This window comes from Boleophthalmus pectinirostris, unplaced genomic scaffold (genome assembly GCF_026225935.1).
Source record: "Boleophthalmus pectinirostris isolate CB_2022bp ecotype Guang Dong unplaced genomic scaffold, ASM2622593v1 HiC_scaffold_9, whole genome shotgun sequence".
NCBI classification, from domain to species: Eukaryota; Metazoa; Chordata; class Actinopteri; order Gobiiformes; family Gobiidae; genus Boleophthalmus; species Boleophthalmus pectinirostris.
The window spans coordinates 13,740,458-13,767,887 of record NW_026571541.1 but is presented as its reverse complement, the minus strand read 5'-3'; the positions used below and the strand labels follow the sequence as shown (position 1 = coordinate 13,767,887).

General features: G+C 37.0%; 1 protein-coding gene across 1 annotated transcript in view; it reads left to right on the top strand.

Moving 5' to 3' along the window:
* Positions 1–27,430, top strand: part of cntn5 (contactin 5) — a 79,707-nt gene that overhangs the window by 21,752 nt on the left and 30,525 nt on the right. Inside the window, exons 3-9 of the mRNA XM_055166958.1 lie at positions 1,297–1,411; positions 8,403–8,606; positions 11,773–11,896; positions 11,996–12,171; positions 16,047–16,142; positions 18,672–18,875; positions 26,295–26,397. Coding sequence (XP_055022933.1) covers positions 1,357–1,411; positions 8,403–8,606; positions 11,773–11,896; positions 11,996–12,171; positions 16,047–16,142; positions 18,672–18,875; positions 26,295–26,397 — 962 coding nt within the window. The 5' untranslated portion in view covers positions 1,297–1,356. The remainder of the gene's footprint in view (positions 1–1,296; positions 1,412–8,402; positions 8,607–11,772; positions 11,897–11,995; positions 12,172–16,046; positions 16,143–18,671; positions 18,876–26,294; positions 26,398–27,430) is intronic.

The window sequence follows — 27,430 nt, the reverse complement described above, 5'->3', positions numbered from 1 at the left end:
CAAATATATGGCCAATGTAGTCTCTTTACAATAGACCAATAGAAAACAGACTGTTTATGTGCGGGAGCTACAGCAGCTAACAGCTAATCACAAATAGCCAAAACTAGCTTCAAAGTCGACATATTTCCAACACTCACCGCTCACACAGGCTCCTCCTCACATCACAAGTCTGCACTAATAAATGTCCTTTTAATCCAGACTCAAACCGATTGTCCGTAAAAAGAAAATAATCTCAGTGTTTGGATCTGTGTCTGCGAGTGTAAACAAACACACGTGAGTGACGCGACTCTGGGGGTGTGTTCAGGGACAGTACGGACACACACACAGACAAATGACTCCGCTGATAAATACTGATGTGGAGCCACATATTTGGACATTTATCTGTCTGTAAATTGGATTAAATGTAGAAATGTAATTTAGAGAGTCTAAGATTTATAACGACGTATCACATGTCCATGTGAAATATCGGCCGATATGCTTGCTGATAGCGGCCGATATGTCTCCGTGTGCCCATATCGGCCGATAATATCGGCAAACCGATATATCGGGCGGGCTCTAATAAATACCATATGTGAGTATTTTGTATTAGACTAAATGAGCTCATATATCACCTTATTAAAGAAAACACCACTTTGTTCAGGGGTAAAACACATTATATTGAGAATACAGGTATTCATTTTGGGATTAGCAAATGAATATTGATATCTGGTCTAAAAAACCTTAAGGTAAAATATATAAATAAATACATTTGAATTAATATTGTTGTTAAACAAAACTTGTGGTAGGCCTACAACAAATACCTAGCCTCTTTTGCACTGACACAGTTGGCTTGGAGCCACCTTGGAGCGGGTCTGTTTGGTGTGGCACCTTCCAGACAAACTCTGTTTCATGCTTCAGGCACAGCTTCAGGTCCAGGGGCAGGGCTCTGCTCCATGAGACACTGACGTCGCCCAAACATAAGTCATGTTTTCTTAATAAATAAAATCCGAATTGTTTCTAAATTATACTCTGAACTGTATGGCCAATCTCAGTGATTCACAAAAAGGCGTTGTTATTCCATGTGTGTTGCCCTGGCTCTCACAAGGCACTTGAGAATTATGGCATAAAACAAGTTAGTAGACAGCCGTAGTTTAGATACTTAATGTTAGTCTCTCCAACAATCATTGAGCCATTTAATTTGTCCCACTTCAGAGCTCTGTCAATATTGATTTATACATATAAGAAAATACAGATGTGACTGTGAGGCATCAGATGCTTAGACAGCAGACTGACTCTCTCTCTCTCTCTCTCTTCCAGTATAGCTTTAATGAAGAGGAAGACCTGCTAACACTGCAGAAGGGACCCTCTTCAACAAGTATGGGGTCACCATGGAAACCATTTCTCTTCTTCTCTATCGTCAGTGGCCTTACAGGTATGAGAGTTCAACGCCTATGGACAGTTGGCATGTTTCACAGGATTGTACTTACTGCGTTCACAAAGTTCAAACTACTTCAAACTCCTGTTGAAACTGTATAAAAAGTAGTTAAAATGATAGCATAAATACATTCAGCTAATAAAAATTAAAAGCAAATTATATCTTTTTTTAATATATATTTGATCATATTTGTACAAGAAATCAGTAGAAGTCAAAATGATGGACTCAGGAGAGCGTGAGCTCCTTAGTTTTTGCATAATAGCACCTAAGCAAACAATACTACATAACGTTATAGACATGCTCTTACTATAAAGCCAGCTGAGCCCCTCCCCCAAATAAACCTACTGTTTTGGCATGTTAAGGTAAAGTGGATCATCTTGCCCAATAATGCCTGTAACAGAATGAACCCATAAAAGTACCACTTCAGTCTTTACAGTAGAGAGCCGAATCTGCTTTTACCACTATCTCTAAAGTGTCAGGTTTTAGAAAGAGAACGCACTTGAACAGCGTTTCAATGTTATCAGCAGCAAGAGCGATGGGCAGCTTTTTTCTGGAGGAGTGTGATGTGGCCGTTGTCTATTATGATAGTTTTGACATGACGTGTGCTATAATGGATTATTGACCCACTGTTCTCTGAATATTCTGACATTTTTCTCTTTGAGTGCATTGGTCTTTTGTTTTGCTTTATGTTCCTCGTCCTGTCTATGCTTTCAAGAGCCTTTTATTTCTGCCGATATGGAAATAGCACAAGTAAGGGCAGTGATGTTGGATTTGATTTTTAAATGTTCACCTTACAACAATGTCAGTTCTATCTACAATGTACCTGTAGCACTCGGGCTTTACAATGAAATTCATATTTTGGAAAAGGGGCATGTAAGTTTTAGGTGGTGTGGCAAGTCTCATAACCATCTTTTTACTTCGTAGGCCTGTCACAATAATTACTATATTGACTTTGACCAGTATATTATAAATGAAGGAATACTTTTTGTGGGTCAATATTTATCGTAGTACTTTTTTTTTGTAATAGTGGAAAAAATTTTGTTAAAACTTGTGTTATTTTTTCTGCAATATGATTAAATTTGACCTGTTGAAAATTGAATTATGAGCTAAAATGACAAACTAATTACTTACGTGTTGCATTCCGCTATTTATTTATACAGCTCAACAATATTTAACAATTTTGTATATTTAGAATACTTTTTGTGAATTCTGTCTTCATGGTTTGGTATTACACACATTGTTAATATTTTATTCATTAAAAGTCACTTTTTTACAGTGAGATTGCTAGTTTAATGCTAGTTTGTGGAACATTTTAGCCAAAATTGTGGAACATTTTAGCCAAAAAAATATTTTCATGGAGAATAGATTTTTGGGCCCTGCACCCAAAACTTACATAGTGCCTCTTTTAAGAGAAATAGAAGAGTATCTGGAAAAGTATGTTTGAAATACATAAATTACGAAACCTTTGTAATGTTATATATTATTTATTATTTTTCTGCCTCTGCAGCCTGCCCTCTCTATCAATACATAAAGTAATTTCCATCAAGGGCAAACAAGTGAACTCAAACATGCTCCTGAATGCAGAGAAATATAGACATATTTGTATACATGCAACAACACTAAAACATGAATAGAACTCTGATTGTATACAAAGTAAACATTTAAAATACAGAGTTTCCTCTGAAGTCACTGGGGACTGTGGTTGATGTATGCCCTCTGCATTTGCATAGGAGCTTGGTGCCTCTCCACATGAATACTCAATGCCATTCATCAGAAAACTCAAGCATTAATAAGTATCGCATTCTACATTTTGTATAGTGAGGATGTTGGGGTGAAAAAATAGTCGCCGTTTTAATCTAGTCATCAGAGACTTGTGAACTTTCTCGACTTGGCAGAAGAATTAAAGTTTTGACAGCTCGTTCTATTGTTACAAAGTGAAGCAAAAAAAAGCGAGAAAATTGGCTGCATTGGCTGTCTTGGCAGTCATGCATCTTTGGTGTTCACTGTGATCATCAGTTTAATCAGCACCATGGGATTCTGTGAGTAGATACAAGAACATAATAGAACAATGGCCCTCTGTGCTCAGACCCAACATTTTCTGTGACCGAAAATAGACTTGATGGAGTTAAATAATGAAATTCATCTTGTCATCAAACTGAATTACATTTATATTAAATGTTGCTCTTTGATTCATTCACACAAGCTTGACTAAGCCTTTATAGTCCATCTACATCTCCAAAACTCAAAAGGCTCTGTTTCACCTTGTGATATCATGTGACGCAGTTAGTTTTCATATTTTCTCATTTACCCTTTGTTTAGTAGAGATTGGCAACTCCAGGCCTGGAATTATTATGATTCTAGTTAAGGTGTATGCAGTTAAAAAACACCGTGGAGCACTTCTTGTATTACTGCATGACATCACAAGGTGAAATGTTTTATGTTTGAGAAAAGAACTCAGCCTAAATATATAAGGTTTGTGTCTTAAACATGTGTGAATGAAACAAAAGACAAATCCAGGTATGTTTTTGATGAGGATGGCACCCTTTAAATGGTATTGTTTGCTTTAAATGAACAATATGCACCAGTAAAGTTTATTCACTTTTTTGGTACTGTTGTTGTTTCCTTGAGCAATACACTTTGTCTATGTGTGAACGTAATGTGTGTGAATGAGGCCGTTGCCTCAGATTGGCAGCCATATCTCTGTCAGTCAGTCCCAGGGCAACATTGGCTATAGGACTAACTTTCAGTATCTTGAATGCTGCTATAAATCCAAGGCATTATTGTTATTATTAAATTCAACTTCTCCATCAGCTTTTCTTTCTTTAGACCACTTAAACAATGATAACAGCAAATATGTGTTTTTTCTGCTTTGCCTTTGCTTAAATTCTTGTGACCTCTCATTTTTCTGCTATTTACATATTGAGATTCAGAATTATAGTCTATCTATTTTTATCTATTTATTCATGCTAATCTTGTTTCTGAATACCTTAGGCTTTTTTCAAGATTTTGTAAAATTGGTTGGTGTTTTTTATATGTGAAAAAACAGTATGAGTGGTCAGAACTTTAAAAATTGCTATCTTAGAACTACCCAGAGCACAGACAGAGACCCATAATTGTAAGGGGTCCTGTTTTGCCTAGTGTATACTACAATCAAAAAGAGGCTATGATGATGAGATAATCTGTATTCTATTTGGTAGGTCCAAAATCATGCCAACTCATTTTACATGATCTTATCCTCAAATTACCCCTAATCCAGACAAAGAATATGAATCATCTTGTCATCAAACTTTGCTCCTTCTCATCATTTCTCTAGATTAAGTTGACGACGGATTAATGCAAATGTATACCTTCACGCACTCAATTAAAACCATGACAACATTAATCCCATTCATCATAAAGAATGACTGTGTCTTCTCAAATGACTTACTTTTGTCAAGGTTGATGCAGAACACCGGATCAGGAAATAGGCTGGGTTTTAGTGAGCTGTCTGCTGTAATGGAGAGTGAGCTGAGGCCGCATATGATCTATGGATTGTTCTATCTGTAATGATATTCTGCGGAATAAATGGTCTCAAGCATAATCAGCTTCAGTCAATATAATCTCCCCGTGAAGGTCTTCATTAATCTTACAGGCTACGGCTAATCATGTCCGTCTACTTGAGTCCCACGAGCGCCTCACCAACTTACAGTGTGTTATTCAAATGAATTCTCCACACCACTCCCTCCCAGCTGTGGGCAGGCTCCTCCAAACCTGAGATCAGCCCAAATCAGATTCAATTGGGTCCTTGGTCTGTGTTTCAGAGCTAAATCCCCTCTATATTTATTAATGAATCATGTCTAGTAGATGAAAGGCAGCTCTCTAATAAAGACATCACCACACATAATCAAAAAGTATTCAATATGCTTAATATCATTATAGGGTCACAAGTGGAGTTAATCTCAGTATTGAGGTGATTTTGCTGAGGTCTGCCCTACATAACGGCAGTGCTAGCCCATAAACAATAAGAAGTATAGTTATCTACAGTGTTGGGAGGAAGTAGAGTACCCAGGACTGTAATACTGGGCAAATCATGCAGAAATATTTTGTAATTGGGTCTAAGGATTGAGCCTATGCGGGCCACCGTGTGAGCCAGATTCAAGATTATCAGTGATCAAGTTTTTCATTTTAAACTATTAGATATGTAGCTCCATTTGTTATAAAGTGTTAACATGTTTTTAAAATAACATCTAATAGGCCTGCAGGATACACTAACACATTTTAGAATAGAAATAATGCTGAAGAAAACACAATACGTACAAAGACAAGACAATAGTGTACAATATTGACATGAAAACATGAACTGTAATAAATAAATTGCAAAACTGTATCTATGTTACATATTCAACTGTCAAAAATATTGACCCCTAAAATGATTCTTCTACTATAATTTACAGAACGATAAATCAATATAGTAATTATCTTGACAGGTCTGATAGCTACTATTTTTATTATATTATTGGTGTGCCATGTTTGAAAGTGATTGTAAATGTCTGAAATTGAAACAGACTTTGCGGTTCAATAAGCTGGTGCCAGTTTTTCAACAAATCCATTTGAGAGAGAGGTGGATCGTGAGACCTGATGCTTTTGTCAAATAAAGGTGGCATTTGTCACCAAGAAAAACATTTCAGCAAAGTTTACTTTTGTTCTTTTGTCACACTAAATTGAACCTTTCCTCAGATCAGACACAGCTGATGTTGATGACATATATTTCAATGATATATGTTCTGTTTAACACTCAATGAAATCATTATTGACAAGAGATGTATAAATACAGTTTGATTGAATAATCCTAACTGCCATTCGTCTGCTGCACTGACTTCTTTTTCCCCCAAAACGTCATCAGATTTAGCAGACAATAGAATAGAAATTGGCGTTTAGAATACAGAATGATATTGTAAAGAACACACATTGTTCTTAATTATGAGCTTTAAGTATGTTGAACAATACAATAAGAAGACATTAAGTTAATTGTCAGTGCAAATTATTTCTTTTTTTTAACACGACATTTGAGAGTGGGAACAAAATGAAACTGGAGGCAGTTTATGAGGTTAATTTGAATGAACTTTATTGGATTTAGCAGCATTGACTCTTGTAATTGTTATGCATTTGACTTTAAGACTTTTATGTTGCTGTGTATTCACAATCACTTAATGAGGAAAAGGCTAAATTAAGACAATTGCTGCCTACAGTGTTCTTAATATGTGCTGATTTCAAATTTGTGCAAGGGTCAACATATTTCCTCTGAATGCCATGATTTTAGAGAAAAAAGTAACTACTAATTGCTTTTTTTTTTTTTTTTTTTACCAAACACAATTGTATTATTTTTAGTGGAGTTTAAATAGTGTCTCTTCTCTGAATATGCAGTGTAGTAATTGGCCACTTCCTGTTTGCAGATAGAAGTATTTTTTGCATCGGACTAGTCCCTAAGGCTACATAATTATATTTCAGTTTACTTCATTTCTATTTTATCATGTAGAGCCAAACACTCCCCAGTCTCTTATTAGTCCCCTCCTTATACCCCATGTGAGAGGCTCGATGGTTTTTGTCCATTTCTTTATATTTATTATCAGACATTGTTCTGTAATTGTGGTCTTCTCTTTGAAGCATATCACCACTAAATAAAAGCTAAGTTTAATTTTAATACACACGTTATTCTATAGAATACATTCATTTAATTGATTGATAAAATTTGTAGGATATATTTAGCTGGTTAGTGACTTTCAGAAATACATTATGTCACTTTAGCACAGGTTTCGTGCAGTTAAAAAAAAACAAAAAAAAAAACAATGTACAATAATAAATACAATCTTAACTGCAAAATGAAACTGCCTTTGTTCACACCTAAAGGAAATTGTGACCTATGAAAATGACTTGTGAGCTCCTGTGAGCTTTTAGCCAGGTTAAAATGATGTTACCTTCCAAAAGCGTACCTGCATTTGTGTTTTCTTTCATTGACACATGTTTGAGTAATCCCGGATTATTAGTCTGTTTACATCTCCAAAACTCAAAATGCTCTGTTGCACATTGTGATGTCATGAAGCAGTAGTTTTGAAGTGAACAGATATCTTTTATCTTTAGTTCATTAGAGACTGGCAATTCCAGGGCAGTATGTAGTATAAAATAACAGTGGAGCACAAGGTGGAACATCCTAATTATGCAGGGTTTGTGTTTAAGCATGTGTGGATGAAACAAAACAACAGGTATGTTTGTGATGAGGAAACACCGTTATAACATAAATCACAAAACTGTGTAACATGAGTCCATTAAAGTTATTCTGTGCATTTTAAAACCTTGACCTTTTGTCCCTCCCGAGTAAGATGTCCCTGTAGAAATACTCTCATGTTGTTTCAATGGAAAGACTCATATTGTGATGTATTAGTTACATTATTCTTTCATAGTGGATGAAATATAGCTGTTATTACCCAGGTAAATTCCATTTCACAAAGATATTCAATCTACATTCAGTGATGCTGGTGAGAGATAGCAAACCTCCTTTTTTGCTCAGCATTTCTAAAATTAGGATTTTTATAACTTTGACAGATCAAAATTAATAGCTTTTATATAAATTAAATAAATGAAGTGAGTTAATAATAAGTCTATGTTTGATGTAAGTAAGCCACAGGCAAAATTAAAGTCCTCATTGTTTCAGTCTCAAGTGGAAATTTGTGTGAAAACAAACTTTGTCATCACTGCATTCTATACATTTATTTTTATTTATTTTTTCCTATATTTATTTATTTTTGCTCTAATTATATTTATTATTATGTATTTATTTATTATTTTTATATTTTGTTTAAAAAAAAAAAAACCCAAACAATGCATAGGCTTTGAGAAAAACATTTGATAATTCATTTCCTCATGCTTTGATTGTTGAAAACTGAACAAAAAAATAAAATTTCTTGATGCCAAATATGCCAACATTACTTCATATTCTTTTCTTGTTCCCTAGACTTTACAGAATCAGTAGCTGCACGGCCTATGACATACGCAGCTGCAGTTTTACGGATGAAGTCGGATAGCTCTTCGTCGTTGCTCAGCTCCCGTGGCAGACCTCAGCACAGTGGACCATCCACTCCTGACTGGTCCCCGTTCTCCAGTTATACCCTGTCATCCCAAAACCTGCTCAGCTCTCAAGAGGACTACAGAAGTGAAGGTAAAACTATCCTGCTCTTATGCCTAAAGAAATAAAATAAAATAAAAATAGAAATTGCTGAGATCAAAAACATTTTGAAAGTTGTAAATCTACTGGGGTGCTCTTAAAAACAGTTTGAGTTTCCAAGCGGACAGGCTATAGCCAAAGTAGTGTGAGTAATGCATTATGGATGAAGCGATGATGAGGATAGAATAGAAGCAGAGCAGGGGGAGTGGAGGGGCAGGTGAGAGAGCCGACTGAAGCCAGGAGAGACTTGAGCAGGGCAGAGCACTGTGTCCCGGGATCATGTGGAGGTGGAGCAGAGCAGACAGAGCTCAGGGGGGGCTGAACGCTGCTGACCAGGACCAGGCACAGGAGAGAAATCAAGAAATAGCTCAAATAATCTTTGAAAAAAGTCATTGGTTTTGTCCCTCCTAACACTGCCCTGACTCATAACTGCTTATGACACAGAAGTAATGTGGTGTGTGACCAAATACAGCTTTGAACCTTTTCAAATGATGTTTGTCTGTGTTCACATTATAAATTTGTCCTTGTCCAAAAAAAGAGCTTTTGTGCAGCACAGGTGAGTTTCGTTCACAGGTGCCCAACTGCTGTTTAGTCACTTATTCCAGGCTGAGAATTGAACTTGTAGGTGAGTCGGAAGGGAATGGCAGGTGCCACATCAGTTCAGAGTGCAGTTTTCTCACCTGCTGACATGGGCCTCACTCCTGGGTTTAACCAGACCAAATATGACTTCTGCTTCCAGCTGCCAACACTGTGCTGTGTCTGCTCTCCTGTCATGTGTGCAGGCCCCCTGCCTGTTTAGATCAGCTCTGGAAATGAGTTTCACCTATCCATCTCCAGTCTGCATGGTCTGCAGTGACCAGGGTCACGCCCTGTGTGAAATTGAAGTGGGATTATGGCAATATCCACCTCTTTCTGTGATCCTGTCAGGACAGGAGCTATAGATATGATGGATATCTTTGTCGAAAAGAAGATGTAATATCTAAGTTATAGTGTGAAAACCCCATCTGCAGCAGCCACTTCCTGTCTTTAGTGAGGGCTTGGATAATTGTCTAGGATATAATGGCCCATTCAGGCTTGTGAAATAATTAATCACACTAATCTCTGAATGTCACTGGTAATCTTGAGCACCATGGAGATGACAACCAGAATTACGACATGCAAACAAATAATCCCCATGTGGTCTATCTACTCATCAGTGTTAATGTCATTCTTTTATATTAACATCTTATGTAGACTTCTATTCTTTCCCCCAAATGTCTGCTATTAAGGATCAGTCCACAGTATTTCCTGTTTGGGCTTTGTATCTCTTGTCCATTGTCGCTTCCTTTTTGACAACAACATCGATGTTCCGCTGTAGCATCACTTACATCTCTGTAACCAAGAGTAATGTCCCTCTATTGTCAACAGTGACAACAGCATTATAGCGCTGCTCTGGATTGATGTTTCCTGATAGTACAGTGGCCAAACAGTAAACTCTGTCGGTCATCAAAAGAAGTTTTTTTTTAGTTTTTAGAGAGTTTGTGACTGCAGAAAATACAACAGTGTAATAAGTGCATCTGTTGTACTACCTGTCTTCTAAACCTGGAGTCACTTTTGTGCTCTTAAGAGTGCATTATGGAGTTTAATGCCAGTTCACTTCACCTTGAGCTGAAGCATTTCTCTGCCTCTTGTCAGTGAAGTACATTTTTGTGCTCATTAAATAAAGCAGTTAAGAACTAGTGCAGTCAGTTATTTTTATTAGTTTTGATTTCTCAAAGACTGTGTTACTCATGAGTATGATCAGCAAAGAATACAATTCGACCTATTTACTAGTTGAATGGCCTTTCCTCAAGAAACTGATTTTCTATTCAACAGTTGGTCTTTTGGTATTATGCCTCTTGCTGGCCGCATAGATTTGCAAACAAAGGTTTTTTTTCATATAGCTCTGGGCTAATACATTTGGCATACTTGCCTTTTCTACTTAAAACAAACTTTTTCAAGTCTGTATGTTTTAAGGAGAAAATGCGACGTCCTTGATTAAAGCTGACGTGTTATGTAACACAGCATTCACTCTGTGACTATACATCTTCAAACAGCAAACAAAAGCAGAGCTGCACTGAAACCCTGAGTCTGATAAGACCATTCTTCTTCTTAAAGTCCCTAGGCAAACAACAGCGGTCCAAAAGACATAAATGCAAGTGAACACTGTTTTATATATGTGTTGATCTTCTCAAAGTGACATTTCCAAACATGTATTTTTCCCCCTGTGAGTGTAATCCAACCTGGCTGTCAAGTTGCACAGTTGCATCCTTTGACAAAGCTCTTATTTTGTCTTTTAAAGTAATATTCCAGTTTCCTTACACACTTTTAGTCCATACTCACTCTTAACATCCCAAATAATCAATTATAAACAATAATAAACAAATGCTGGTACTGCTGCTACTATTAGTTAAAGGAACTGTATGTAACATTTAGATTTTGAATTTTATAAGCTTGACCTGTTTGCGTCACCAGATATAATGTAAACATGTTCAGATCAAATATAGGTTTTACTGATAGCAATGATCATGTCCAATTTATCTCTGTTATAATACTGTGTGTTTTTCAGTAGGATTATCCAATCAGAAAACAGAATGAGAATCACATAAGTCCCTCATTTAAGTTGCCATTTTCAATGTTGAAACTTAGTTTAAACCTAAAAGAACTCTTTGATCTGAATCCTCACTACCTAAACCCCAGGACCTGCAGCCAAACACTCACTTTTATGCTATAAGTGGCTCCTTAGCAGTTAGCGCGGAGCACGGTCTGCAAAGATGTAAAGGGGCCTCTAAAGAATATTACAATAGAAAAAGAACTTGTACTCATGTTGGTGTGCAAGAGTGCAATCTGTGTATAGATCAGATCCAGAAATTATTACCTGTATGATTATTAACCCTTTATTTACACAGATTAGACTTAATGTCTCATTTTCAATTTAAGTCACAAACTCTTTGCTGATGGGCAGAGGAGCTGGAAATTACACCACTTTTCTCACCATAGTATAGTTTCTACTATATATTTTATTCTTGGATTGTTAATTTTGTGGTTGGTGAAATATTAAGGATTCTTTGAGATCTTTCACAGCTGCAAAGCTAAATGAATAATCCCAGCTAAGATGTTATTCCGTTTTATCTTCCCGTAGAGAACGAAGAATTTGGACCTGTTTTTATCCAGGAGCCAGACGACGTTATTTTTTCATTGGATTCCGATGAAAAGAAGGTTATGCTGCGCTGTGAAGCCAGAGGAAACCCACCACCCACATACAGGTGTGACAGAAAATTGCCTGCCAAATCATTACTGCTTTATTTAGCTCTCAATTCTGTCATTTTCAACAAATAATTAAACAATCATCTCTTGTTTTTCAGCTGGTTTGTCAATGGCTCAGAAGTGCATGCAGAAGCAGACTACCGCTACAGTTTGATAGAGGGGAACTTCATTATAACCAATGCGAGTGAAAGCATAGACTATGGGAGGTACCAGTGCAAAGCCCAGAACAGCTTTGGGACAGTACTAAGTAGAGACGCTCTCCTTCAATTTGCATGTGAGTATTTTTATTGAGGTACTGTCTCTTCTCAGCTCCATCACATAATCTCTTTCAACAAAGCCCACAGGCTGCAGGATGATAAAAGATACAATTCACTGGCTTTTAATATTGTAGAACCCATTCAGTTTGATGCGTCCTGTATAAAATTAATTTGGTTGATCTTGCTACACGTGTTCACAAGACATGGCTTCTTCTTGTGTCTAGAGATTGACTTTTTTCATAGCTAATACCATTTGTTTAGAATCAAATGAAACCAATGGCCAATAAACTGCCAATATTTTTGGGCCAATTTGAATTATTTTTCACAGATTTTGTGATTTATGTTTACTAGAAACTCACCCTCAGCCCTTTTTACAGCTAAACTTATAAGAGTACAATGTGGTATATCTTGTTTTTGAGGTTCTGTATTGCTCAAAAAGTTAATTAATATAAAACACAAAGTGCAAAAATATTACTGTACACTTGTACTTGGAAATTTACACTGCAAGTTTCTGTCTTCTTATTTTTAATCAGCTCTTTTAAACCATTTAATTAAATGTTATTACATTTTATTTGAGATAAAATACGTGATATTTAGTTCGAAATCCTTATCCAATCTATAGCCAAATCAACAACTGTGATATTTTCCAGTTTCAGCTATAAGTGATTTTTTTTTTTTTTTTTTTACAGAGAGTTACTACAAAGTTTGTGAAAAGTTTGTTGAAACAAGTCCCTAAAAGTTGAAAAAACTTACAGCATTTGAAGAGATATGGCTGGGTTGTAAAAGATACTAAAGGTGGCACAATTCTTTGAGTAAAAACAGCCTGACTCTCCTGTATAAGCACATGATTAGCTTGGAGCCGCTGTCTCTTTGAATGAGAATGAGCACTTTTGGTTATAGGCACAAGTAAACATTGGCCTTTGTGCACGTAGGTTGTTGTGGTGAGTTAGTCTGAAGTCTACTGGTTCTACTGACTCCTTGTGATGCTGTCGGGCTGCACAGCTAACAGGCTGTGTGGCCCCAAATCCCACGTCTCCCTGGTAAATGAGAGGAAAAAAAGCACATTTCTTCCTCCAGCAAATTCCTGGCCTTCCTCCAGCCCATCATCCAGGGGCTCTGGGCTGGGACGAAGAAAACGCATTGTTGCTTTTCTGGACGGAGCTGCAGCGATAATAGCTATACTGACAGTTAAAACTTTGAGCTTACCTTTAAATAGTTTTTAAAAAGAGACCAACTAGTCAGAGGCAAAACCCAAGAGATGGGTTTCAGTTTTGTGTGTCTGATATCACTGTTTGCATTGATATAAATTTGCAAGGATAATAAGAACTAATACAGTTTGTTAAACTACTGTATATTCATTAATGTAACAGTGAAGCAAAGACTCATAATTTAAAAAAAAAGTATAGGATTCGACTTGTACCATCTGTCAGATTTCTTGTCCACTCTACTCTATAGTTCTTAGTGATTTTTGTATTTCAAGAGAATAGACCTATTCCAATATCAGTGTACATAATACTCAGTTATTAGTGTACTTAACTCTGCATAAATGTTCACCATTACTAGTGACACTATCACAGTCATACATCATTTATACTGGTTGGTTAATGCAATATTTTTTGTAGTAATCACTACATTTTGTTTACAGTGTGACTCATGAATTGAATTCATCTATTTGTTGTGTCCTTTGCAGTACACATGTGCAATTTTTCAACAGACTATTTATGCATATGTATGAATTTGTACAATTATTGTATTGTTATTTTAAGAGAAATGTCAACTTTTTCTACTAACACATACCGCTGTCACACCATTTTCACATGCATTGTCAGTAATTGCACTTTTGCATAAGACTTCAATAGAATGTAATTTCTAACATGTTGTTTCTTTTAATTAGAGTACATTTGATTCCTGTTAGAGGCTTATTCACACTGTTTGTCTGTTTGGCAGAAGGTGTGTCTGCTGACAGTCATGCAAATTTACAATGATGAAATGTCAATGTGTGAATTCTCATGTTGTGCTCGTCAGGCTGATGTCAGACTTGCTCTACTGTTACAGGGAAAGGTCAAGTTCAGATTATCCTATTATTCTCTCTGTAATGTTAAAGCATAACGCATGTCATGTTATAAACTTCATCTGTGTTATTGTTTGCGTGCAGCTTTTATTACATACTTCATTTGTCAGAAGGGCAGACACTGTTTTATTTCACACCTGTGTGTGAGCTTATACTCAATTATCATCTAGAAGTCTTCTTCTCTACTATTTAGCTGTTACTATGCATACAAAACATAAGTAATAGTCTTTGACAACAATTAAGAAACCTTACGGTAATGGTTCAGTCAGAGTTATCTATATCTGACTGATTTAGGGGCTGTCCAGCTCATCTCAAAGATGTTTTTTCCTCTTTGTTTTGAAATTCGAAGTGGCTGAACTCACACTTGGGCTGTTTTTCAGCCGTGACTTTGAAGGCAGCAGGCAGAAAGAAGGCCTCTGATCTTTCTCCCCAAAGACTCTCCCGCTGCAGACGTGAGCCCAGCACAGGCTCAGGTATAGCTGCTTTAAGTCGTACAGTAGTACTCAAGTTAACCCCACTATTTGGACTATATACACTGTAATACATTACATACACATACTATCAGAAAGGACTTCAAAATCATCATTTATTGAAATGTACGTCTTAGTTAGTTCTCAAAGATGCCAGTACAGCCTCTTTGGGCAAGAAAACTTTTTTGAAGATGTTTATATATAATGTAGATGGTCATTTTTTTATACTTTTATGGGCATGCAGTTGTTGCATTATTAAATTAGCATTAATATTGGATTAATTCTCATTGCAAGGGGGATTATGGCTCATTAAAACTTGTTGTCTCCTCTGTGGTGACTATAGAGGCACTTTTAATCTATAAAAGTACTGTTACGTGCCCAAACCACATTCACCCTGTCAAGCACTTAATGCGGAAAAGTTATTTACTTATATATTTCCATTTTTGTTTAGTTTTACACACTACAGCTGTAACATAACATTTTATTATGTGCAGTGAGTAGCCTGGATGAATAATTGAGGTTCACATACATTTATACAAATGCACAGTGAAGGACATCAGTTGTGCTAGAGGTTGGTAATTACTCTAGTTGTCCTTCAGCAGCATTGAAATAAATCCAGTGACATTAAGCAGGAAGTCATGTGGTTTCTTTACAAAGACCACATATTGCTTAATGAATGCAGACGTAATGGTCATTTGAATACCAAATCTGACCAAAGGACACTGATCAGTGATTTAGCACCAAACGAGAAGGGAAAGAGCAGTGCGTCGACAGTAAGACTGAGTGGTGGCAGCTGCTGCTGAATCAATATTTAACATGTTGACAATCAGTCACTCTCCATCCCCATTCTGCTGGCAGGTTGTTAGTACCAATAAATCACACTTGGGATGCTGGCCAACATGATGAGATCGAAAATGTGCGAGAGAAGTCGGCCCACAAAAGAAGATTATACATTCAAACAATTCTGGCTCTGATCTGCAATCACAACACGGTTCAGAGGAGATCAGCTCCACAAACTGGTGCTTATTTGTGTTGGGGTTTTTTTTAGACTGATGTCAGAATCTGAAGTTATGGGCTCTCTCCCATTACTCTGAAACATCATTTTTCTTTTTTTTCTTTTCTTTTTTTAAACTAATAAACAAAGCCTCCTTGAAATCATTGGATGAGGTGGAGAGGCTGGAGGCACACCCTGGTGTCAGCTGCCTGCCACTTGATTCAACTCTGGCTCAGTGTCAACCTGTAATTATATGTTTTGAGCCAAAACTTTTCTCTTGATTTAATTATTATGACTATCTTGTTGTGAAATATTTATTATTATCCAAGTTGTAAATAGATTTTCTCTTTCTTGTAGTTCTCAAGCCATTTAGTACAAAGGCAAGAGGAGGCGTATCTGTGCGGGAAGGCCAAGGTGTGGTTCTCATGTGCACCCCTCCCCCACATTCACCAGGTAAGATTTAACTTAATCTTTTTTTTTCAATAGAACAACAACACATGATACTAATATGAAATTGCAAAATTGCACTCTGACACCTTTTAAGGATAAGTTTATAGTGTTATAACTCTACACCATACTAACTGCTCCTTATGACTGCAGAGTTTTTAAAGTTGAATGATCACTGTCTCTTGAATTTATTGGACTCTTTTAATGCTTTGTTTGTACATCCGCCTGTGCTCCCATCCATCCATGTGTCTGATGATGGCTGTTGTAAGTTATGGAGACAGCTAAGCTGCAGCGCAGATTCTCTCAGATCAAATTTGCTGGGTCATTACAAATGAAAGGCAATGTTACACAGCCAATTATTTCTCATATAGCAGGGCATAGACGGCATTGTAACATTGTAGCTTTGAGAGTCTCTCGCCACAGTGGTCCTATAATATAAGCTCCTCTCTGAACCGTGAATTATTTGTTTTTGTTAGTATGGGCTGTGATATGGGAATGTCTGCCAAGTGTACTTCAACACCCGCTTAGCATTTGTGGATTTCATGAGATGTAGCATGCAAGATGATAGGAAGCAGAAACCAGTGGCAGGAACAGGTGATTAAAAAGGCAATAAAAGATTCATGATGGTCTGTGACTGACAGATGAAAGCACAGTGCACAGGAGTTTTTTTCCTCTTCATTAAAAACCTGACCAGGGTTGCCATGGCACCAGTGGGATGTCATGTTTTAAACTTCACCCACTGATTTTAAGGGGAGTCCTGGCCCCAGAGGCGACCCTTTTGTACATGCTTTAGTAGTGGGGTAAACTGGAGAATACACGCCGGCACATGCATCCATCCAAGAATTAAACTTAAATACATAAATTATGCTACTGACAAATTAGACAACGGAAAAACATTTTCTAAAAAATATATAAAGTTTACCAAAAAAAAGCAAAAACAATTTACTCACTTGCTGTGTAATTGGTGGTTTCCGTTAGTTATTATCAAAATGGCAACAGGCTGTTGCATTAAAAAGGACAGTCGCGAGGGAAATAAACAGACTTTTTTCTGTATACTACCGAGGACCAGAAACAAATATGAAGTGAAGGACTAATGTGGAAAATACAATTTTACAAAACACAAAGGAACTTCTAACGTAACAAAGATTTTCTTGTCGAGTATAGTAGTAGTAGTAGAGATGTTTCACAGTTGTTGTTTTTTTTTTTTTGAATATCTTATAAATTCACATACTGACTCAGGTATAATCTGACTACTCTGACATCCAGTGACAAATGATCTCCAGCACCTGCTCCAATCACTTTAAAGAAGATCATAGTCATAAAGTTGGCAGTGATGATGAATGCTTTTGTGACTCAAAGTGCGTTACATCTGAAACTCATATAGGACTGCATAAAACACTGTTTAACATGTTTGCACTCAAGGTTTGAGGGAGGATTTCAGAGCCACTTTTTATTTAATGTATTTAATTTGAAGCCAATGAGATGTGAAGAGAATATTATGGTGTACGCTACATTCAAAGCTTTGCGAATAGTTTTCTTGTTATTGTTGTTTAAAATGTATTTGTTTCACTATCACACCTAATTTATATGATATTCACTCTAAGCATTTACTTTTATTTTTCATTAACCCCTTATCATTCTGGCCTATTTTTCCTAAAATGTCTATCTTAAAGGACTCTCAACTCAAACTGAATCACTTTCTGAACCCTTTGGAGCACAAACAAATGATTGGACTCTTTGTGAAGCTGAGGCTCTGTAGTTACAGCTTCTGTTGTCTGATCTACGTTAATTTTCAGTTGGGATCTATTTATCTTTTCATCTAAAAATTAAGATTTAAGCACTTTAGAAATTTTAGGGACTTTTTATTTGTGAATGTGGAGTACAAACTGGTCCAGATTCTCAGAATGGTCTATTGAAAATAACTGAAAATAAGTGGTTTCCATTAATATTGTACATGTCCATGAGATTGATAGTTCCCTTTTATCAGAAGGTGGACAAACAGAAATTAATCAAGAAAAAGTGCAAGGCCCCATGCCTGACTAAATGGAATAGAAAAGAAAAGGTTGTTGTTGTTGTTTTGTTTTTTTTTAAAGCATGTGTCCTTACTCTGAGCAGGCTTGTATCTCCACAAGCATGACTCTTATTTGGCCGGAGGAGGGCCTTTTTCTGCATGTTTCCAGGGAAATGTTTGCTGTTTGGCTATCATCATCACTTCCATAATAATATAATATTGTACTGGGCCATAATGATGTCCCATAATATAATTTGAATATTTTAGTTTTTATTTGCTAGAAAGTGAAAATGATTTCTTGTTTAAGCATTTATTTGCTTTGCTGATTCACCCAGTACTTTGTTATGGTGCAGATCTCAAAGTCATTGCTCTGTTTAGGATTTGTATATCTGTTTATTGTTGAGAGTAAAGCTGCAATTTTCCATACATCTGGATATTATAATGCATCTTTGTATACAGTAATGAACTTGAAGAGTCAGTAGCATAAGCAGCCTGCACATCTGTTTGCTCTGTTTGCTTTTCAGAGATCATCTACAGCTGGGTTTTTAATGAGTTTCCTTCGTTTGTGGCGGAGGACAGTCGCCGCTTCATTTCCCAGGACACAGGGAATCTGTACATCTCCAAAGTCCAACCCTCCGATGTGGGCAGCTACATCTGTTTGGTCAAAAACCCAGTCACCAATGCAAGGGTCTTAAGCCCGCCGACTCCTTTGACGCTCAAGACTGATGGTAAGAGTATTTTATTTATCTATTCTGAGAAATGTCAAGATTATTAAATGTATAGCACTGAAGTACAATTTAAAATGAATACAATAAAAACTACACAATTCTTTTCACAATCAGGCATAGCATTTAACAAATGAACACTGGATATATATTCATTATGGTATCTTTCTGATAAGGCAGCAAGTGAACAGAAATTTCATACAATTTACTACAGGTCTAAAATATTATTTACAATATCCCGGTACCCCCGCCTTCAGTGGCTCATATTTTATAATAGTGAGAATGAAGGTTAGTGTTATAGACTATACTCTAACTGAAGGTACCGTTGAGGTTTATTCTTGTTCATGTCAAAATACACAAAAAGTGGAAATGCATAGTACACCATTGCACAAATTATTACCACATAGTCACCACTAGTAAGGGATATATTAATAAAAGGAGTCTTACAGTGTAGAAGTGTACTTTCCACTTATCTAATGCATAATACCAGAAATTCAAATCCAATTGGTCAGAATAGGATTTGAGCTGCACATTCCCTGTTTAGTTTAGATAGCGTTATGAATCCAGTATACACCATAAATAGACCATGAGCAATGCTTTAACATTAGTGTGGAGAGGCTCTTTTGTTCACGGTGTGCTTTGGTGAAAGTGGCCATCGGGGAAATCATTTTCCGGCATAAAATTAACTGAATCAATGGCCCTCGCTGTCGAAGAGATTTTACTCTTTTGTACTGGCCTCTCAGGAGCGATAATACCGAGCTGTTTGTTACATTCAGGTGTGAGTTTCACCTACAGGCGTTTTTTTCCATCTGACTTCACCGACAAACGTCCATCACTTCACACAGGTGCCTGTCATTGTCAAGGTTTCAAACAAGCCTTCAAGATTACATCCCAGGAGTAAGAGTGAAAAGGACGTGCGAGCCCAGGAAGAATGCTCGTTCCAAATGTAGTACCACAAATGTACCTCTTAAGGGTTGCAGCCCCTCCAGCTACACTCCTCCTCTGTACTAGAATACCCTGGTATGAAATGGCCCACAGAGACATATCTGTAACACTTAACACATAACCATGGCAACGCACACTGTTGGTTTAGTAAAAGAGCAATTTGTAGGATTAGAATTACACAAGTAAGCTATCAACAGGCTGGGGCCAGCAGTTGAGGTCAAACTTTAGTCTGTTTTAGTCAGTGCAAGAGCAAGTGCATTTCTAAATCATCATGTTTTTAGATACAAAGATCATCAGCTAATTTTGCACATCTTGCCAAGCACATTATAACACTGCTTGACAGTTTTGTTCAAAAAAGGAAAAAAGAAGTATTGTGTTGGGATCTAGAATACTTCAACAGCTTAACGTGGATCTTAGGCTACGTTTACACTGAAACGAATCACTGTATCACCATATCACCATATCGGAAAGGATCTGCATCCAGACACATTGTTTCTGTGTCTGCAAGCCTTCCCTATCCACACAGCTTTGAGCATATTTGTTTACGTTTTACAGAAACTAAACTTAAAACCACATGGCTAATTTGCATAAACTAAGCTCTCAAAAAACAGCTTGCTATTGTGCGCTGATGCAGTTCAGCTTCTGTTGGACTAATGGCCACGACTCAGTGGATTATATGTGTTCTTTCTGTGACAGAAGGGTGTTCTGCTAATGGTGAGTCTGTTATGTGTTTCTGTCACGTTGGAGATCGTTCATGTTAAAATTTTCAGAGATTCAACGTCTGCAGGTCATACGCATAGACCGTATATATTAATGGACATATATTCTAGCATTTTGGCAGTGAATTACTTCACGGCGCATAGACCTACATCAGCGTATCAGCAGTTTCAGGTGTCCACACACTGTCAGATCAGATCATTACTCAAATGAATTTGTGGGAGCTGGCAGTACCAGATCGTTCCATCTCTGGAGCTGTTTTCAATAGGATTAGTGTGGACGAACACTGCATCCTAAACGAAAACTACTCGAGTACGCACTAGTGTGGAAGGGGCCTTAGTGCCTCACAGAAGGACACAATGTCAGTTTGTAATCAGGCGTTTAGACGGTAGTGTTGTAATTAATTTGCTTTTTTTAGTTTAAACCAGGGGTGTCCAAACTTTGTTCATCAAGGGCTGCAAATCAAAATACAGACAAAGTGGAGGGCTGATCGAGGACCATAGACTGGTGATCAGTACAGAAAATTCAAGCTTAGATCCTAAGTATATGGTATATTTGCTTTATCAAGATACATTTTCAAAAACTTATGGTGAAAAAATATAGTTTAAGGTAATATAGGCCAATTCACCTGGAAGCCTGAGGGCCAAGAAAAAAATGTCCAAAGGCCACATTTGGCCCCAGAGCCATAGTTCAGATATGACTGGTTAAAAGTATTTTTTATTAGATTGTCCTATGCAGCCGTGCTACATTCTCACATAACACCACGAGATGCTATCAGCTTTACTGCTGTCTGACAGTCTTGTAGCTTTGACTGGACAAAAGGAGACCAGAGGCTATGTGAGGAGAGAACAGGTTTCACATCTGATGGTACCAGCTATTTGTAAAAAATAACTCAATAAATCAATCAAATAAGCTTACTCCTTTAGTCATTTTAATCGGTTGACAGTGTCTTAGCCGATAAAAATTTCTATTGGTCAATTCAATATTTTATTTTGATTATAAGGATTTATATGGGACCACAGTAGGGAGGAAATGTGTGTGTTAACTGAAGATTTGGTATTTTTTGATATTTATATGTAAAAAGGCATCTCAAACTCTTGACTCACAAATTTAATCCTTTTAATCCTTGTCCTTTTTTCTGCATTAATAGTTGGTTTTGCATGAACTTCTGTGCAGGCGTAGTCTTATGACAGCAGTTTGGATCAAATACAAAGAGATATGTTATAGTTCTAAGATCTTTTGCCACACCCCCATTTTAGTCGACAAAGAATTTAATCTCTAAACTTAAAACCATGATTATGAATTGTGTTTATAAAAGCATATTTAGAGATAAACAGTGCTAAGGAATCAAACGCTAACTAGTCAAATCCGTGTCCTGTAAATAACTTGGAAAATTAATCAAAAGTCCAGAACTCGAGTACTTCATTTGTATTGAAGAAAGCACTACTCTACATAACATGCTTTCAATGTGTAGTAGAGAAAGATGCCAGCCCTGACCCTTGAGAATACAGACTCATCTGTGCTGTTGTTACGGCGATAATGGCTACTTGACAAGATGTTGAAGCGTGTTTACTCAGGTGTTTATTCCATGTCCCTCCAGATGCAATACACACATGTTACCAACACATATAATTAAATCTCGAGATAGAAAGTCATGCCTTTAATTAAAGATCTGAATGTGACATAGATTTATAGTATCTTGTCACTAACAACGCTCTTAATGCAATATCGTTCCACCCACACAACTTGGCCAAATCCTATCCCCACAGCTGCAGGTCCATTATGCCAAAGAATGGAAGAATTGGCACCCTATACTCTGCCAGTCACATGATGTTCACCAGCCCTTCTCCATTGTAAATTTGGATCTAAATTGACAAAGATTACATTGGCACACCTCGCAGACTACATCAGATGTCCCTGAAGTAAAGGCGCCCTCAAACTTTGGAGTTGGACCAATCAGAAGGTACATTCTGTGCCTTTATAAAATGCTTGGATTATTACATAGTGGATGGGTAAGAAGCTCTTTTAATCAAAACAAGCATCTGCGCTCTATTCTGCGCGGCAGGATGCCATTGATCACGCATCCCCCTCCACCTTGTGAGGACAGCGGGGGTAAACGATGAACTTTGGGCCAAAATACTCCTTTGTAAATAGTGAACAGCTTGTCTCATTGTTTTGCTGTAAAAGATTCTGCATAGTTATTATACAGGGCCATTGCAGTAAATTAGAATACAAACATCAGTGTGTATAGTTCACTGTTGGTAAAAGATTTTGTCACTAATGTGATTTTACTACTACGGAAAAAAGCTCGATATAATACAATATAAAACACATAATGCCAGTAGTTTCCTAAATTATCATCTGGTCTTGTTCAAAGCATTTTTTAGTATTTAGTTCATCAATACAAGTTTTAGTATCAGTATGTATGGGTATTGTTTTTGACAGTCCAAAAATTGAACTGAATTCTGTCTCAGCAACTTTGCCTTAGAATTTATATAAATACATTGTCACTGTTACAAACGCAGGTTATTATTCAAGTTTTGAACTGGTGCTTTGAAATTGTAAATCCAGTTGCTGTATGTTTGTTTTCCCTCTGCATCTTGACATTGATGGCTGAGAAGCATAATAACATCTGACACAAGTCATCTGCAAGGGTCATGTATTCTAAATTATAATCTAGGACCTTATGCCTGTAACCATATTGAATGTCACCACAATTTTCACAAGATATAATTTATTTTATGGCATTGATAAAACTGTCCCTAACTAACAATGCACACATTCTGCACTCGCTCCCGTTTCTGTGAATTAAAAACATTAAAACTATTGGTAATAAACAGTGATTTGGAGTAAAAGATTTGGAGATATCAAAGACAGTTTCACTAATCATATTTGTTCATTAGTTAAATTCGGTGTATCTGTTGTATTCTATCGTGTGAGAGGAGGTTAACAGCAGTACTCTGTGTCACTCTCGTGTCCAGATAAATAGGTTTGTACCAGGGAGGTCATCTGGTCTGAAAGTCATGCTACATACAGTCTGTACATCATACATCATTGAAGCCTTTGGGGTATAATGCAGGAGATGGGTGTTTTTTCTAACAAATTGAATTTTATGTTTTACTGCATGGACGACAGAATTATTATTCAATTCAATCACTATTCTGGGAAACTCAATATCACATGAAATATACTGGGACATTGAAATATTGCAAATTCATTTTATGTGAAGGGCTGCTTTGGAGCCATAAATGTTGGGAATGAGATTGGAATTGAAAAGTTCTTCGTAACAAATATCATAAAATACTTTTTTTCCATACATAACAGGCCACAATTCAATAAGGCCTGTCTAGCTTGGCTGCATTGGCTGCAGCTCATAAAAAGTGTCAGGTACACGTGGGAGGTGTAATTATGGCTTCTGAAATGTCATGGCGGTCATTTGTCTGACTCGTGTGTGTTACTGTACCGCCTGCACTTTCTCCAATACACGCCTTATGCACTAGGCCTGTGTCCATCTGTGCTGCTAGCCTAACATAATTTGCTCTTAATATTTGTGTGTAAACCACTGGAGAACTCATGCAGTATTCATATCACAAAGTTTCCTATAATAAGATGGATAATGGTAATTAAATCCCAGATGAAAGTGTTTTTCCTTTCCACTCCAAATTTACTCTATGCCATCTGACACATCAACCTGGCAAATGGTTATTAATGGCTGCCGTAACGTACAGATGAATAAACAAAAGGAGCTGTGTCCTCTGTCGGAGACTTAGAGCGAAGGTGTTAGTCATAGTGGCACTTAGCAAGACTGATAAGGCGCTATCCCGTGTCCTTTAGTGTGTGTGTTTGCTAAATTGTAAAGTGCTTTGCTAATTCACCAGGACGGGACTGTACTTATCTTTGTTGTCACAGTAACTGCATCATCTTAATGGGTTGTCCTCTTGCATTTTAGCTTTCGTGAGGGTTTTGCACACACGCTGCACGCCGCCTCTGCGTATTCTCTGTTACTTTCAGAAATGCGGTAATTACAGCGTCTTGATGTTATGTTTGACCTATCATAAGCTATATTAAGAATCATTTCTGTAAAAGGTGGATATTAGTAAGATGCAGCAGATGGTGTGTCTGATGTGCACCTGTACACTGCTTTAATGCCAAGTGTTTAGTCTGAAAAAATGGGCAGTAAATTGGAGGAAAGCCAGTTTAGTGGTGTTGCTGTAATTATGATTTAGGATAAATACACACGATGGATTTTCAAGGTCTTTTATGTGCGTTGCCAAAAGAATATAAGCTGTTATTCTGACTGAAGATGTTAAACTGGGAATTCTGAATTGATACTTTTCAAGTGATGAAGCTAACAGGACACACTGCTCTGACTAAATCTCTGATGCTCAAGTTAAATTTTAATCAGTGTTTTGTTCTAATTCAATCTGACCATAAATAACTGAGTTAGTTGGAACTACAGCAGGTGAGTGATTTGGTCTGTTAAATAAGTCCCTTTTCCAGCCAGTGACTTTTTTCTGAGTGACTACTGGCTTTCTGGAGAAGTGCTGTTTAATACTAATGCACTACTATTATGCTTTCTTTAGTTCTTATGATTATATTGTAGCTTGTAACCATTATTGCTTAACCGAACATTTTTGACATCCATATTGCCAACTCCTGCATTCAGCTTTAGAAAGTTTACCAAAGTAGCAACAGTGAAAGATACAGGACTACATTCATTCCACACTCCATACAACTGTACAACTCAACTTTATGTAATTACCCTATGCCTTGTCAATCACTATTTCATCTTTACACCGTTTCTCTTTACCTCTTGTATATAGCTGATTATATTTATTTTTATTGTACATATATATTTGTATAATTATGCCTTATTTGACTAGCCAGGGTGACATCACCTAGTGCCTCCACTCAATTTCATTTCTCTTCAGCGACTAGGTCAGGAATTGGAATACACTAGACGATTTGCAAGAACCCCGGAAGTTGTAGACTGCACACTGGCCAATCAGCAAAGAGCTGTGAAGCCATGATGTCAAGATCTAGCACCTGTCTGGGGCCCTTTTGTGGTGCAGCACAACAGTAAACAAAGCAGTCTGTGTTGGCAACGATTCCCGAGATCGAGGATTTAAAGCTGGAACAAAGAGAATGTTTGACTAATTTAAATTTTTTTTTTTAAGGGGAAAGACATTATTGTCTTTCCATCTATGGGATTTGGCGCATTACATACGTCATGACCAAATAGCAGCGATTGGTTAAATCCGTCGAGCAAACAAATCCTAATGCCGTGAGGCCAGATGATTTCCACAAAGTGAAACCGGCTGATGATTCAGGCTATATTATTTGAGACCTGTCTTTTGCTATTTTTGCTAATTTTTTTAATTTATTATCCCCATTTATATTTTTGCTCTTTATTATTATAATATATTGTGATTTGTGAGCTACTGTGTCCATATAATTTCCCTTGTGGATCAATAAAGTGTTTCTAAGTCTAAGTAGCACAAGTGATGGTCTAAAGTGACACTGAGTATTACTATGCAAATGATTCCCATTACACTTTAGTCAGCTATTTCTATTTACATTTTATGTGGTTTGAATCTAATCTTTTTCAGACAGTTCCATTGCCAGTAGGAAGAAGGTCATTATTTTAATTCCCAGTCCCTGTTTAGAAGGCACTGTGAATGGCAGAAAATGGCAATTTAAAAAGTATGGTTGAATCATCTTGGTTCTAATATCTGCAATCTCCCTCTTGACCTTTTCTAGGTGTCATGGGTGAATATGAGCCCAAAATTGAAGTGCATTTTCCCACATCTGTCCTCGCTGCAAAAGGAGTCACTGTGAGACTGGAGTGCTTTGCTCTGGGAAAGTAAGTGAATGCATTGCAACACTCGTACACTGTGAATCACCACTTTGTCATATTAATATCCAAATCCAATACACTAAAGCCTACCATTGTTCTAATGCTTTGAGATCCTGTTTGTGTTTGGGCTCTGTCCTCTAAATTACATTATTCCATTACCTGAATGGGCAGTATAGTCTTGAGGCAGAATGTTAAGTGAGTGCAGGAGTGCCTGTATTGTAGCTCTCTTGTTAGATAGCATGTTAGTGCATAGCAGGGAAGAGTGAATAGGGAATTCAGCCCCAGGGACCCATGTGTTCTTATAATTGAGAGTCCTAATGTAACTGGGCTTCCATAGGTGCATTTAGGGACTGGTATGAACGAAGAAAACTAAAGGTTATGTCTATGAAAAAAAATAATTGGAAATAGTTTTCTGCCAAAAGGGAACACACATTGTCTACAGAGACCAGAAATAATGACTAAAATTCTGTTTGTGTTTTCTTTAATGAGGTTTAGTGACATTTTTGAGCTTTGTATTATTACTCACCCTAAAAATGCATCCTTATTATTATTTTAAATACACTTGCAGCCAATCATTTTCAGAGTTTAAACTGACTTTAAAGCAGTCATCTCATTTACTAACTAGCCTTTGCTGCCAACTTGATGTTTTAATTAAGCTTTACTCTGGAGTAAATCAAACAACTGTGGAATGCAGTGTTAATAACATTGAAAAGACGTGTTTTTCTCCTTGATTTGAAGATGTTGTGTTTGCCAACGCTACAAATGCTCCTTGCTGAACACTCCTTATCATTTCTAATCAATGTTATTTATAATTATTCTGCATGAATTATTCATTACTGAATCTGCAGTACAAACATGTTCTAATCTACAGCTGACTCCAGACCTTATAATTGTTTACTCTGATTTCAATTAATTACCCACATTATGCAAAGTCATTTCCTAAGTCTATAGACAGGGCATTAAAACCTCCCATGCTTTATGTCTTCCTATTACCGGAAGAGGTGTTCCTGATGTGTGTAGGACAGACAACCAAAGTCAG